This window comes from Hippopotamus amphibius, chromosome 8, assembly GCF_030028045.1.
Source record: "Hippopotamus amphibius kiboko isolate mHipAmp2 chromosome 8, mHipAmp2.hap2, whole genome shotgun sequence".
NCBI classification, from domain to species: Eukaryota; Metazoa; Chordata; class Mammalia; order Artiodactyla; family Hippopotamidae; genus Hippopotamus; species Hippopotamus amphibius.
Window position 1 is genome coordinate 46,998,720 of NC_080193.1, and position 15,212 is coordinate 47,013,931.

The 15,212-nt window shown below is 49.3% G+C and overlaps 1 protein-coding gene across 1 annotated transcript; it reads right to left on the bottom strand.

Moving 5' to 3' along the window:
- Positions 1-826: 826 nt before the first annotated feature.
- LOC130858049 (5-hydroxytryptamine receptor 5B-like) lies at positions 827-13,790 on the bottom strand. Its single transcript, XM_057743794.1, is given in 3 exon segments — positions 827-1,133; positions 2,124-2,149; positions 13,026-13,790. Coding segments are annotated over 3 exon segments (1,098 nt in total).
- Between the last annotated feature and the right edge of the window lie 1,422 nt (positions 13,791-15,212).

Below are 15,212 nucleotides of genomic sequence, written 5' to 3' on the forward strand. Positions count from 1 at the left end.
CTTGCACAAAGCAAAGACAAGACCTCACCAGGGGTTTCCAATGCTGGCTGCACACTGGACTCACCCAGGGAGCTTTAAAAAGCACTACTGCCTGGACCTCACCCCCAGAAATGCCAATTTAATGGCTCTAAAGAGCAGCCTAAGCATCCAGCAGTGTCCCTCACTGATTTAAAAAAAACCATCTAGAGAACTTAATAAAACATAAATTACCTGACCTCTTCTTTAAAAGTCTGATTCAGTAGATATGGATTGAACCGGACAATTAAAAAAAAAAAAAGTTCATAGGATCCTTGTCACCCAAATTGGGATACACTGCCTTGGCGTCTGGGGAAGATCAGCTGAATGGGTGGGTAAGGGTGGGGGAGGGCTGTTTCACGAAGAAGACAGGCTCCTTGATTGGGCCGCGAAGCAGACCCCTGGGGCTCCGCGCTGAGAGACCCTCTCCGAGGAATATGGTAATTAGATAAAGGAAGGGCAAATCAGCTTCCACTTGTGTGTGACTCACCACTTAGCAGGAAGTGCCCGGATGTGCTGTCTGAAAAGAATTCTGCGGCCCCGAGTGTCTGCTCAGCGGGGAGATGCGCCGAGATCATTCGCGAAGTCCGCCACAATCGGCAAGAGGACAGAGCTGCACGCTTGCCACACGTCTGCTGTTTTTCTGCAGCATTGCTGCTGCTAGAGTCCAGGCCCAAGGCGTATGGTCCCCAATCGTCATTAATACTCAGCTGTGGGGGGCAGGCTCCCACCCAGATCCCTGGTGAAGGGGAGAAATCCCAGTTCCCTGCCCACGACCCTACCCGCGTGTCTCTCTCGCCAAGCCCTGGGTTTATCTCTGCTTGGTGAAAAGGTTCTTGAAGGCATTGCTGTAGTTCTTGTTAAATGCCGTGTAAATCAGGGGGTTGAAGAAAGAGTTGGAGTAGCCAAGCCACAGGAATACGCTTTTCCAGATGGGGGGCAGGCTGCAGGCACAGAGGGGGCTGATGAGCTCCTCCAGGAAGAAGGGCATCCAGCACAGCGCGAACACGCCCATGAGGATGCCCACCATCACGGCCGCGCACCTCTCCTTCTGCTCCCGCCACGAGGCGCCGCGCATCTGAAAGGCCGCCGCGGGGCAACGCGCCCTTGAGCAGCATCTCAGCCGCCTGAGGGGCCTCCTTCACGTGGGAGCGAAGGAAACGCGGAATTCAAAAAGAAAACGTAGCACGTGGTGATAAAGAGACATGAAGTCACTCCAACCTTGGCCAACCCCTCCCCTCCTCATCCAAGATGCGCTGATGCCTCAATCCACCCACGAATATGAGATGAAAAAGTTCTTGAAACTGTAGGTTAAAATAAGTTCTGCAGGTTCTTCAGGGAGTGAGCGTGGTGGTCCCCACAATGTCAAATAATATGATCTAAAATGGGGGGGAGGCAGTGAAGAGCAGGCACCTTGGGGTCAGACCCTGGCTTGAGCCCCAGCCCCGCTGGCCAAGGCATCCCCCCACCCATGAAGCTGGGTGACCAGTCCCCTCCCTCACTCTAAGGCCATCATGGTCAAGAACTGGGGACATGTGTTGGGTGGCCAGCACAGGCCCTGGCACAGGCACTCACCATTCAGTACTCATGGAGGGGGTGCTGGGTCTAGGACCCCAGATAGAAGAGACCCAGGCCTGCCCCTCAAAATTCATAGCTGGAGAGGCTATGTACAACATCAACATTTGCAAGAAATTATACAGCAACTGTGCTTAATGGATTCACTTCCATTACAGGATAATTTTGTATTGCTTAGCTTAAAATAAACAAACTGTAAATGCCTGTGTGGTGATAGTTAGCTACCATTTAAGGAGCCTCCGGCACACTCTCCACCCTCTCACCACCCCAACACCCCTTCTTTGGTCACTTCCTATTTACCTCTTGAGTCTCAGCTTCAAGCCCACCAGCCCTCTCAGAGCACCCTACCTGCTCCCATTAACTACAAACTGGTACGTGCCATCTGCTCCCACAAGGATTAAATCATGAGCCGCTGCAGCTGCTGACCTTCAACACCCCCTGAAAGGAGTTCAGGGCGGAGATCAGGAATGAGGCACTCTGTGCTCTGGGAAAAACTGGCCGAACAGGTCTTCAGATAGATATTTTCAGGAGACTGACTTTCATAGCCCGATTCTTGCATCTCCTCGTATCCAGAAAAGCAGTAAAGTCCTTCAGGGTGACGTCTGCTCCTCGTGAATAGCAGTAACCTTCACAAGACCAGCGGAAAACTTCTGCAAAAAGTATTAGCTTGACTGCATGTACTCCCCCTTCACCAAAATCACATATATCTTGACCTTCCCCCCTGCCTCTTTGGACAGTTCCTCAGAGCTATCTGCAATGCTGTCTCCCGGGCTATAGTCCTCATTGTGTCCCAAATAAAACTTAACTCACAACTCTCATGTTGTGTAATTTTTTTCAGTCGGCACCTCTCTAAACTCAGTCACATCTCCGTGTGATTTGGTACCATGTTCCCCTCCTTTGTAGCAATGTGTGTGATCATGAGTGTTACATGTGGCTTCCCTCCGGTCCAAGCTGAACCAGAGCAGACCTGGGTCTTCCTTGTACAGCAGCTGCCTGGCAGCACCACCGGGCACCTGGTAGGTGCCCAGGAAACAGTTGCTGAGTTGACTGATCATTTCAACAGCAGGGTCCACCCCTGCAGGTCTCCTCTTTCCCCGAATACTGCCCGTCATGATGCTGGAGAAAATACAGAGGCAAGGGGCTCCCAGGCAAGGATTGCGTCTCGTTTCTCTCCCAGACACAACTGGAAGCAGGCATCAGGAGAGCCACCGGCCTCAGGACACTTCACAGTGTCCACAGAGGGAAGAGCCCTGTCTCTTCTCACCTGGGGCAGGACAGCTGGAGCTAAGAAGGCAGAGGAGCCCCCAGGTGGAGCCACCTGCGCAAACCCAGGGCTCCTGACTCTCAGCTCTACCTTCAAACTCTCAGTCTCTGCTACTCTTTCCCACCCCCACCTCTATTTATTTGGAAATCACTGTCAGACTGAAACAAATCATGGCAATGTGGACCAAGTTGAGTCTTTTCCTCTGTGAGTGTAAACCCAGCATCCTTCCTGCCTGACCCTCAGAGAGAGAGAAGGAAAAGGCAAGCAACTCCACAACAGACGAACTAGCACGTCCTTCCTCCCCATCCCTCTGCCCCTTACAAAGGCCTGTCTTGGCAAATACATGCCCTCTGGGGGGCAGCGGATGCCCCCCCTTTAATGAGCCATTCCAAGGTTTCCAATCCGCCCCCAACCCCCGCCACTGAGGCAGGTGGGAGCTGCAGGTCACCTCTCCCCTTTAGAAGAGATAACACTGACCAATTCCCTAATAGAGACCACCAGCATCCACCAAAAGAAGCCTGAGGGATAAAGTGTGGCATCCTGAAATTAGCTGTGAATACTAGCAGTCTATTGTCCAGAGGGAAAAATATTATTGGGACGCAAGAGGAAGTCGCAGGTGATTGATTCGTTTTCCTCCCACTCAGCTCATGAATGGGCACCTTCCCAGCCATTTTTCCTACTGACCCCAATGACTTCCCAGGCACTTGAGTTCCTCCCTGGGTTAATGCAATTCCAAATTTTTGTTACGCTACTGAAGTAAAGACTTGGGGTCAATGCACTTCAAAAGGATCCTGGGGGAAGAGAAACAAAAAAGGCAAGTCCACTGATTAAATAGGTTTAAAACACTCTAGCCTCCACCACCGCAGCATTTAGTAGGGTCCCCCTTTGCTCCACCCAAGTGGAGCCTGTGTTCACAGCTTTTCACCTGAGCCTGCTACACCCTGTGCAGAGGGACAGGGGAAGACAGTGGAATGTTTTCAGAACAGCCTGAAAGCATACAAGTCAATCAAGGATGAACCTGGTTTGCTAGAAGACTGACAAGCTTGGCTTTTTTTTCTTTTGAAATGTAATAGAAAACCAAAAGACATGAAGAAGAACAACGTTGGAAAAGCCACTGTAAAACAGAAATGATGCTAAACGCTTGTAATGAATGACTTTCATTCATCCTCATGCCAGACATTCAAGGGATTATCTCCATTTTATCGTTGAGAAAAGAGAACCTGTTTTAGGATCACATTTATGCTTGGGATGTTTCAGAATGGACATATACGGCTTCCTGGGAGATGTCTAGGGGCTCTAGCAACCAGCTCTGGGGCCATCCCTGAGCTTCTCCATCTTTCATCTTTGGTTGGATGTCTCCTCACCCTCTTCACTGTGACCTTCCTCTATGTGCCTGTGGGAAAACTGACCATTCAGGTTTAAGAGCCCTCTGACGCCAGCTTAGAATCCATTAATCTGAAGGCAGGAATACAGCCTGTCGAATGCATACAACCAGTAGCATCCGGCACTTTTTGGTCCTGCATAAAAGAACAGGTGCTCTGAATACACAGAAGTTGGGAGACATCAGATGCCACGGCCAAGGCCACACAAGCAGGGCAAAGCAGAACCGAGGTGCCTGCCCAGTCTGTCTTGTTCCAGGCCTGTATGGTTTCTGTATGGTGTCACTATCAGATGTGCCCCAAAAGATGAGTTCACCTAAACATTTCCATAGAATCTGAGGCTTTTCCATCTAAAATTGATTAAGGACCAAATCTGCCAGGCAATATATGCTCAGACATTTATTAGTCATCTACCGTGTATATATGGACAATGTACTGGAATTTCTCATCGAGTCCCAATTTCAAATATTCTGTCCCACTATTCCCATAAGCACTCTGATATCGGGGCATGGATTCTGAATCTTCACTCCAGGAGTGCAGAGACCACAAGTGTCCTGTCCACTGAAGAGTCCCCAGCACCTAGTGTAAGGTATGGGCTATAGCAAAAACTCAATAAACACATACGGAATGAATAGATATTGCGAGGAGAGAAGTCTCTTTAAGTCTCTTGCGTTTCTGCACATTTGGTAGCAAAAGCACTCACAGCCCTTGTTTTGGACTAGCCTGTCAAGGATGTTTATATAGCAAATAACCTTGGAAGATACAGTGTCTTCTACTAGAAAAGAAGGCAGGTTACTTGCAACCCATTATAAAAGATTCAGGTTTCTTAAGAGCAAAGGGCAGCTTTACTTATTGACCAGCTCTGGACAATACAGACTTGAGTTCTCTAATCTGGGAGTTTCTCTACTATTTGTGATGCCAATCCAGTGGGCCAGTCTGTGTCATTCCCATGGGACTTTGAAGGAAAGGATGCAAACATAAAGCTCATGCTGCCCGTGTACCATGAGTAATAAAGTCCTTTGACTCTGATCCAGGAGTCTCGTGTCTCCAGCAACCAGTAAACTAGGGTAGGCCGACTTGTTAGCTTGCAAGCAGGGAAAAACCTCAGACCTTCACAGTTCCTGACAGTCATCTAGTACTTGGCCTTATGGTTCCATATACCATCTTACTCAGTTATAACAGCAGCCAGTAAAGAAGGAATGAGGAAACCAAGGCTCAGAGCAAGTCAGTGATTAGATAGGATTCCAACCTGAGCCCCCATTTCTACATCTCCAACCATGAAGAAACTTATCTCTATGGTGGGCTTCCTGGAGGATGACAGTGAGACAGCAGCACATGGCAGGACCTCAGAAGTGTCAGCTTCATGTCCTCTTGTCCCTTCCCTTCTCTGTAATTAAAAAAAAAAAATCCAGCTGCCGTAGGAAACACCCACAAACATTTGTAAACCTCTAAGTTGTCAGTTGAATACCCTAGTAAGAAATAGAAAAGGAAAGCAGAAAGAAGGGAGGTCTCTCATTACTTCTGGAACCAACCCATTTGCTTTGTGACACATGGTCAGGCACCCAGCACAGCAAGGCTCTTCACAAGGCTGGTGTAGGGGGGCCACGCTAATTCTGGTGCCTAATCAAGCCCTGCGACATCTGAGAGGGGCAGAGGGCATTGAGAGGTTTCCAACTTTGGTTGAAAGCAATCTGGATTGTAACTGGAATCCCCCACTTCTATCCAGAGCTCGGAGGGTCAGGACTTGAAATACCCAGGGCTCCATTCTGCCTGCCCACGATGCACTGAGATCACGTGCCAAGCTGCATTTCTCAAGTGCCTTGAAGAGGTAACTAACCAAAATAGCCTCTCAAAGTAAATAGGAGCTGTCTAGCTTGCCTGACAAACTAGAACAGGAAATGTTCTCAGCTGCTTCTCTTGTGCAAAAGACACCAGAAAATAAATTAAGGATGTTTTCTTGTAAAAAATAAAAGCAAAGCACTGCTGGGCTTGAGAAATATTAATTTTCCCTTGAGTGCAATTATGGACACCACAGAGTACAGTTTTGCTAAACTTTTGGGTATGATCATAACATAAAATACAATTGCCGTCACACTTATCTTTGGAAAACATGGAGGTGGGGGGGCTGTTAGTCACCCTGGAATGGCTAAGGTACCACTGAAGTTAATGCTGAGAAGGGGAAATTGTAATCAAGTGTGTTAATTAAATTTATATGACATTTGTTTCTGCTCTAATATCATCTGATCTAGTCATCCCCCTTTACGGGTGGAGGCCAATGGAAGATCCTCTGTTTAGGCAGGAGTTCTTACCCTGAGGTCCCTAGACTCTCAGGCCAGAGAGTCTCTGCACAGAGGGAGAGCACAGTGGAAAGAGGGGAGGTTTTGCCTTTCGCATATGCATTGTCCAGCCTCAGTGTTCTGACATGCCCTCCTAGGGGGCCGTGGCTGCACTGACCACCACTGTCCTGCCTCAGAGAGTCCCAGGTCCTGTTGCACTGTAGGTTCTATTCCTTGGGAAAGCTGGTGGGAGGAAATGCTAAGCATCAGTCTCCAGAGACGGGCTTCAGGCAGTGCCCTAGGCACACCGAGCAAGCCAGCACCTACAGGCCTTTCTGGGCAGCAAGTCCAAAGCTTGCCTTAATTTTCAAAGAATTCCATGATCTAACAAAGGGCTAATAACCATGCAGTTTGGATCTCATTCTTCCACTAAGAAGCTCAATCTTCTCCAAGAGCTACACAGATTTAAGAAGTAGTTTGGGACTTCCCTGGTGGCACAGTGGTTAAGAATCCACCTGCTAATGCAGGGGACATGGGTTCAATCCCTGGTCTGGGAAGATCCCACATACCACGGAGCAACTAAGCCCATGTGCCACAATTAGTGGGCCTGTGCTCTAGAGCCCATGAGCCACAACTATTGAGCCCACGTGCTGCAACTACTGAAGCCCACGTGCCTAGAGCCTGTGCTCCACAACAAGAGAAGCCACCACAATGAGGAGCCCGCGCACCGCAATGAAGAGTCGCCCCCGCTCACTGCAGCTAGAGAAAGCCTGCGTGCAGCAATGAAGACCCAACACAGCCAATAAATACATAAATAAATAAGTAAATTTATTAAAAACAAACAAGAAAAAAGAAGTGGTTTGTTGCAAGGTCATTGGTGAAAACACATGATCCCGCACCATGCTGGTCTACACTCCCCTTCGTTTCTCCTGCACTTTCCACTCTTCCCCAACAGCCCAATCGGAGAAAAGAGAAATGGAAGTAGATGTAAAAAGACAAAATGAATGTAATGATGTACGTGGACAGGGGAGAAATTTACAGAGAGGGGAAGGCCAGCAATATTTCCAAAAGTGTAGAGAAAACTCCTTCATTCTCCCAAGTAATTCTGGAAACTCTCAATTAGGTGCCAATCTTAAAAGAATCAAACCATAAACCAGATGTATTGTTACTACTGATACAATTCGATTAATAAAATTTACTTTTCTAAAGTAAAATAACTTCTCTAAAGTTAAAAACAGGGAAATGTGTTTGAGTCATATTTCTTTTAACAGATGGTATCAGAACAAGGGTGGTGATTTTCCACCATCGTCTTCCCGTATCTGGGCTCTGATTGAACCCGGGTCCCACACATGGTTCCATCCACAAGCTCACCAGCCACTTAGTCTTTGGGGTGGAACAGACGACAACTGAACATTGGACAACTGACAAAAACATCGAGGCTTCTGTACAGATTTCGGGTCGCTCAGGGTTATATACTGTATGCTTACAACACAAACTTACTAATGTGGAGAATTGGGTTGGAGAGCCAAATATTTTGTAATATAACATTATCTAAAATTCAGACCCAAGTCGTCGCAAACCCTATAGCTCAATACTACACATTTATTTTGACCTTTATAGGTTACACAGTGCTTTCCCATAATCATCCAGTCTTTCAGGACCACTGCACTCCCGACACACTTCTAGCAGAGCGCCTATAAGACTTTACTGCATGTATAGTTCTGTAATTGTGGTTTACTAAAATTAATTCCTTGAGAGCAGAGACCACTTCTATGAAACCTCAGAGGCTACCACATTGCGTAGGTCAGTACAAGTCAGTCAGGTAACCTCGAACACCATCTGTGTGTCCTTTTGCAGTGGTTTTAAAATACGTCCACTGGTTCATTGACATGTCTCCCAAAGGTGGAGTCTAATCCCCCTTTCTTGAGTGTGAGCTGGAGTTAGTGACTCACTTCTCATGAAGAGAATATAAGGGAAGTGATGGACTATAACGTCGGAGACCAGATCATAAAAGGCACTGCAGTTTCCTCCTTGCTGCTCTCTCTCGGACTATGGGAAGCCAGCTGCTATATTGGATGACACTCAAGCAGCACTGTGGAGACCTCCCACTAACAACCACAAGAGCCCTCGCGCCAGAACCCCCCAGCTAAGCCGTTCCCAATGCCTGCCCCACACAAACTGTGAGTTCATACATGTTTGTTGTTTTAAGACTCTAAGCTTTGGGGTAATTGTTAAGAAATACATAATGAATCCACCTATAATGGTGAGTAAGAGGTATAAAATAATAATTTATTATTTATAATTTATACAAAGAATTTCAAAAATAATAATAAAATAGTACAGCATCTATCATTCAGGGTTTGCTATCTTAGTTACTCCATATACACCGTTATCTCATCTACTCTTCACAAGGCTATTGAGGCAGATGGCAATATTTCCATTTTACCTACAGGGAAATGCAGATGCAGGTGAACTTACTTGGTGGAAGTGCTAATAAGTGGCATAAAAAGAATTGAAACCCAGGTCTCCTTGTTTCCAAATCCCATGCTCTGAACCACTGTGTACACCATCTCCCAACACATGTTTATTGATTGAGTGAATGAGTGAAGGGTATCAACCAGGGCTGCACTATAACCTTCAGGAGCCTGAGGCATCCTTGCCTCTGTGGGCCCTTCCTCCATTAAAAAATATTAAAAATTATATTTTCTGACCATATTATTATAAAGACTAATATAACCAAGGCTGGGCTCATTACTACATATTCATTAACAATTATATTCAAATTTCCCTCTAAAAGAAATTGAAATTAAACCATTTCCATGGGCCCCTAAAAGTCTGGTGGCTCTCAGTGGTGTACCCGCGGTGCCTTATGAATACACAGGCCCCAGTATGAACTAGTGCACAGATATCAGACAGACAATTAAAAAGAACACAATGTTTGATGTCACACTTTAAAAGCCAAACAAATAATCTCTATTGACTTTGTCTTTCTTCTTCTAAGCAGTTAAAGCACAGGGCAGTATGGAACAATCGGGGGCAGAATACACTGTAGGTGTCGTGCTCAGTCTATGTGATTGAAAAAAAGGATGCAGGTGGGAATTCATCCCATCTCTTGAGAGAAGCTGGCAGTGCCTCTGTGCGCAACTGTGTTCAGCTCTCCTGGAAAGGTGTTCACAGGCATAATTTTGAGATCCTGCTCCCTGTGAAAGAAAAATGTCACCTGCCATATCAGTAAACAGAGGATGTTGCGGCCATCAAGCCATCAGCCACTGTACTGTGCACCCTGAGGGGATTCAGGACAAAGAAAAGGAAGATATTGGTCCCAGAGAGCTAAGGTGCAAATCAAAGGAATGATTTCAGTGAGCCCAGACTCTTGCATCTTCCAGACAGAGACAAGTGCTAAAGTCATTAACTTAAGATATCTGGTTTTCTTTAATTAGCAGTAATCTTTTGATGTTCTGACTATCTGGTTTTTGTTGCAAAAACTCCTATATATCTGGCTACTCTCTTACCTCTTCGGAGCAGTCCCTCAGAGGAAAGTCCGCTGAATAAAACATAATTCTCAACTTTAGCTTGTGTGTTTTTTTTTTTTTTCCTTTAGTTGACCTTGCCATGACTTGCTTTGACTGGATACGATTGCCACACTCCCATGAAGGTCTAGATGCTCGTGAGATGCTTGTGACAGTGCTCAGAAGTTAAGTTCCTGAGCGAGCATGGCATAATGAAAAAGGGATGAAAAGAATAGTGACTTTTAGATCCAGGACAAACTTTAGCTTTTCCACCCCATAAATGTGTGGTCGTGGATGAACTCACTTTATGGTATCTGAGTTTGATCATTTGTAAAATGAGAATTGTGTGGCAGAGACCGTTAGTGCTCGCCAAATAGCCACAGGCTCCCTGAGTTTTTGCAGCCAGTGTCTGGCCAATGGACTGTGATCAGAAGGGGCACTTCAGGGTAAGGCAGGTAAAAGCTGCTGTATCTCCAGATCTTGCTTCCTCTTCCACAGCAACCTTGGAAACCACGTGTTCAAGACAACAGAACTAAAAGATGACAAGGGGCCAGGATCCATGAGTTACTGCCTGGAGGAGAGCCGAGCAGGGGAGGGGCGCCAGACCCACGCTGAACTTTGAGAGTGAGATAAACTGTCAGTCTCGGGGTTCTATGTTACTTAGCATATCTTAGCTTATCCTGACAAGCAGAGACTGTAATGCCAATTTTTCCAGACCCTGAGGGTTAAATAAGAGGACAAAGGTAAAGCGTCACAGTGCCTGGAAGAGGGAAGTCACTCAGTGAGCATTTCTTTCCTTCTGTACTTTCAAAAATTGAGGCCCTGTTGCTAATAGCTTTCTGCTACTCCTTTAATGTTGGGACCCAGCTGCAGAATCCTGAAAAAGATGAAGGGTGTGCACAGCCTCACGACGAGAGGCCTTCTGTCTTCCTAAGCGCTTCCATCACCCACAGAAAGCAGTAAAGACGCTTTGCAGGACCTAAATTCAACTGGACTCATCTCCCCCAGAGCGCAGACAAAAGCAGGTAGGAGAAGGCGCACAGAGAGTATTCCTGGCACATTATTTAAAATTTCTGTTTGGGTATCCTGTGGTCAGCAAGCTTGCAAATGTTGACTTAGCAGCATTACCCAGGAGTTTGAGTGACAGCTTGCTGGAGCCTAAAGAAGCAGGATGTTCTCGAACCCCATCCCATCTGTAGATGTATCTGTAGATATATCTCAGCACCATATGATTCAAGACTCTTAGCCATGACTTAGACCAATGCTGTGTCTTAGAGGAGAGAACTTACAGCCCAAAGTACGGAAGGGGCTCGCCCCAGGTCCCATGGCCAGCAGGTGGCTAAATCACCATGCTGCCCCTGCCTCCCAGAGCACTTTCTCCACACCAATGGCCACCCTGATTGGCCAGCCTCCTGTCCAGGCACATCTGCTTTGTATCACCTGCCTGAATGGATTCTGTCAAAAATGAACACTAAACTCAGGCTTGACAAGCCTGTCTGGCATCCATTTCACCCTGATTTCTCTGGTGCACACTAGATTGATGTAGCTAGTAAAAGTCAGCCCTACTTCAGCAATCAGATAGAAAAGGTCTCAGGAATTTTCCAAGGGACCTTTCAAAGGACATCATTAATTCTGAATAAAGCTCTCCCCTACCAACACTTTCCAGTTATAGACTTGACATTCCTATTTTATCCTACAAAACTCCTCTGCCATTTAATGAAGGGTGTGGGGGCGGAAGAGATGCCTGCTTTTAAAAATACACATATTTGAATAGCTTAAGTATCTGAGTTAACTTTCAAAATTGAAATCAAACTAACAACAAAAGAATGTACCTTGTCCCTTTCCTTCCCCCCTTATGCTCCCTTTCCCCAGTCCATATATTGTATTAGGAAAGGGGCAGTAAGTCCTGTTATTCTCTAGGACTGAGAGCCTGAAACCCCCACTCAACCAAAAGGAAAGTTTGGGGCTTCCAGGGTGAGGAGGGAACTGGCATCTGTTAGCATCCAGCTGAAAGGCAGAAAGCCACGACTCTAAATACAATGGAGAGAAGTTCTACCAAATGCAGGTTCCTCCATCTCATTCATTTCCAGGGTTATGTGCAGGCGCATGGTAGATTGCCAGGCAATGCCCCGTGGATCTCCTAGCTATGGCCAGCCAGCTCCTCCGCCATCCCCCATCTGCCAGGCACTGTGCTATGTGCCTCCCATTCTTCATCTCCTGTAAACCAACAGCCCTATGAACGAGGAAACAAAGCCCACAGAAATTAAGCAATTGCCCCAATGTCCCCAGCTGGGATTTGAACCCACGGTTCTATCTCGTTCCAAAGTCATTAAACGATAGCACTGAAGTTGGGACAGTGAAAGATAAGTGACACTTGGATTCATTTTTATCCTCACTTCCCCCTTGGCAGGGAGCTGGCCGAGAGAGTTGGGGAATACTTTCCGGACAGCAGGGTGTGAACAAGGGCGCAGTGGAGACATTAAATATAGGGGCGAATGGTCACAGGAATTTGCTCACCTGCAGGACGAATTCCCAGCCCCCTGCAGTCGCGCTTGGTCTATCTGGGACTAGGAAGTTGGCAGCTGAGGACTCCCACGGACACAGTAGTTCCAGGGGAAAAGCAAGAGAGGGCGCAGCGAATCAGACGCGCCCTCACCACTACCGAGCAACGCTGCCCCTGTTGTCCCCTTCAGCCGCGTGGTGGGCCGGTGCGGGGTCCAGCTCCAGCCCTAGTGTGCAGGTGCTGAAACCCCTTCCCCAGAGCGCGCCAGTTACGCAGGTGGCGAACCCTTCGCGTGCGCGCGAGGCGCAGGTGATGAGCCCCTTGGTGTGCGCTACGGGAGAGCAGATGGCAAACTCCCCATGCGCTCCGGGTGCGCTGGTGGCCAACATTTTCGCACGTGCGCCAAGTGTGTAAACTTCCACCGCCAGCTCTCTCTTTCGTCAAGTTTCCTCCTCCCGCAGTGACCCGCTTCCCCAAATCCCCATCCCTCAACCCTCGCCTCACCTGCACGGTGGCGGGCAAGGGCAGCACAGCCTTGCGGCGGCGACCGAAGCGAAACTTGGCCGCCTTGTATATCTTCCAGTAGACAAATAGCACCACGCCAAGCGGCAGGTAGAAGGCACCGCAGGTGGAGAAGACGGCGTAGGAGGGTTCCTGGCTCACCTAGCAGCGCTGCAGCCGAGAGTCCTACGCCTCGCCCCAGCCAAAGAGCAGCGGCGCGAGGGCAATGAGCGCAGAGAGGACCCAGGTGAGCGCGATCAGGAGCACCGAGGCGCGGCGGCGGGTGCGCAGAGTGTACTGCAGGTGGCGCGTGATGGTCCAGTAGCGGTCCAGGGCGATGGCCGCCACGTTCCAGATGCTGGCGGTGCAGCACAGCACGTCGAAGGAGATCCACACGTGGCACAGGCTCCGGCCCAGCCACCACCGTCGCCCGGCCGACAGCTCTCTCACCAGGCTCAGGGGCATCACTAGCATGTCCGACACGGCCGTCGAGGCCACCAAGTTATGCGGCACACGGTGGAAGGCGCGGACGCGCAGGATGGTGACTAAAACCAGCAGGTTCCACAGGAACGTGGCCGCGATCAGCAGCACCAGCAACGTCACCACCAGCACCGTGAAGACGGAGAAGGGCGGCTCTCGGCCAGGCAAGGCGGCGTCGCCTGGGGTTGATCCCACGACCCCGCCGGGGCTTGGGCTGGTGCTGCAGGATTCGGGTCCCAGGCGAGGGGCGATGCCGGTGGAGGCCACCGAGAGGTTAGCTACTTCCATGGCGCGCGGCGCGCGGGATCCTGGCTCCCCTGCGGAGACGCACGCGCGCCTGGGGCTCAGCTTGGACAGGGCGGGTGGGGGCGTGGGAGGGGGGCCCTGTGCACCGGGGGGAGAGCAGAGAGGGGTCCTGTTCGTCCTACTCTGGTCCCTCATTGGACCGCAGCCCTCCTTTGGCGCCTCTGCTTGGAGCCCTCGTGGACCTCTTTTCCAGCGGAGGAAAAAAAAAAAAAAAAAGAGTGGGACCCCTCAGGAGTCTAGCTCCGCCTGGCGCGCCAGTCCCTCCCGCCTCTCCTCGCCTTCCCAGGGGCTACGGGCTGTCAAAGGGCTGGGAATCCGAGAGCGCTGCGAGTGTCCGCGCGCAGAGCGGGCTTGGAGAGTGGCCCCCCACCCGGAACCCGGCGGCCCTTGGGGCACAGCTGCATCCGGGGTGGGCGGGGGCGGGCTGGTCTGGAGAACCCGCCAACTGGAGCCAGGTCTTCAGTCTGTCCGGCGGGGATCCCCGCCCCTGCCGCAAGGAGAGAAGCCTGATGCTGGAGTCCCCAGAGAAGGTTCACAATCGCCTAGGAATTCTGTAGCTGCCACCGTCGCGGATCCCTGGGACCGGTCTGGGGCACAGTTCGACATCTGGAAACAGAAGGATCGGCTCTGTCCAGGACAGAAAGGTTCTGGTTTCCTCGATCCCCATCCTAAGTATATGTGAACTAGGTCCTAGGAGACTCGGGTACTGGGTATGTCAAACAGGAAGCTCCTCAACCCGGCTCCATCCTGCCTGCCACTTCACTGGCAACACTTCTGCCCCGTGAGGGTTTCTTGCTTCCTGGAGAAGTTCACTCACTGGCTGCATGCAGAAAGAACGTGGCTTCTAAGCAGTATGGCAGAGGCCCTGCGGAGCGAGGGTTCACCACCTCCTCACCATCCCTAACCTGTCCCATCACATCCCTACTTGCATTCCCACCCTGCCCTCCCTTTGCAGTTGCTGAAGTTCCTGACCTAGCATACGTCTTCCAGTTCTTCCAATCCAGGGTGAGGATGGGTTGATAGTTTGTTGACCCCTGGACAAAGGTAGAAACCAATGAGAAGTGAAATTCCCCTAACCCGCCACCCAGCCCACATATTCAGTCTCCTACACTTTAAAAAATAGTTCAATCATAGTTAAATCAACCTAAAGTTGCATTGCTTCTGTTCCTGGGAGTACAATAGAACCCTAAAGAACACAGAGCCCAAATTGCACCCTCTCTTGTCCAGGCAGCTAGACTGGTGGTCATCCACTGGCTTCTTTGTAACACCCTGGAAACAGGCTCAGGCTGAGCAAGGCACCCAGAAGAGGTGCCCTAGGTTGCAATGGGTGGAGGGGTTTCTTTCCTGGTCCTCTAAACATCCCACCTCTGGCATCTGGGGCAATCTTTGGGGATCTGGACCCTG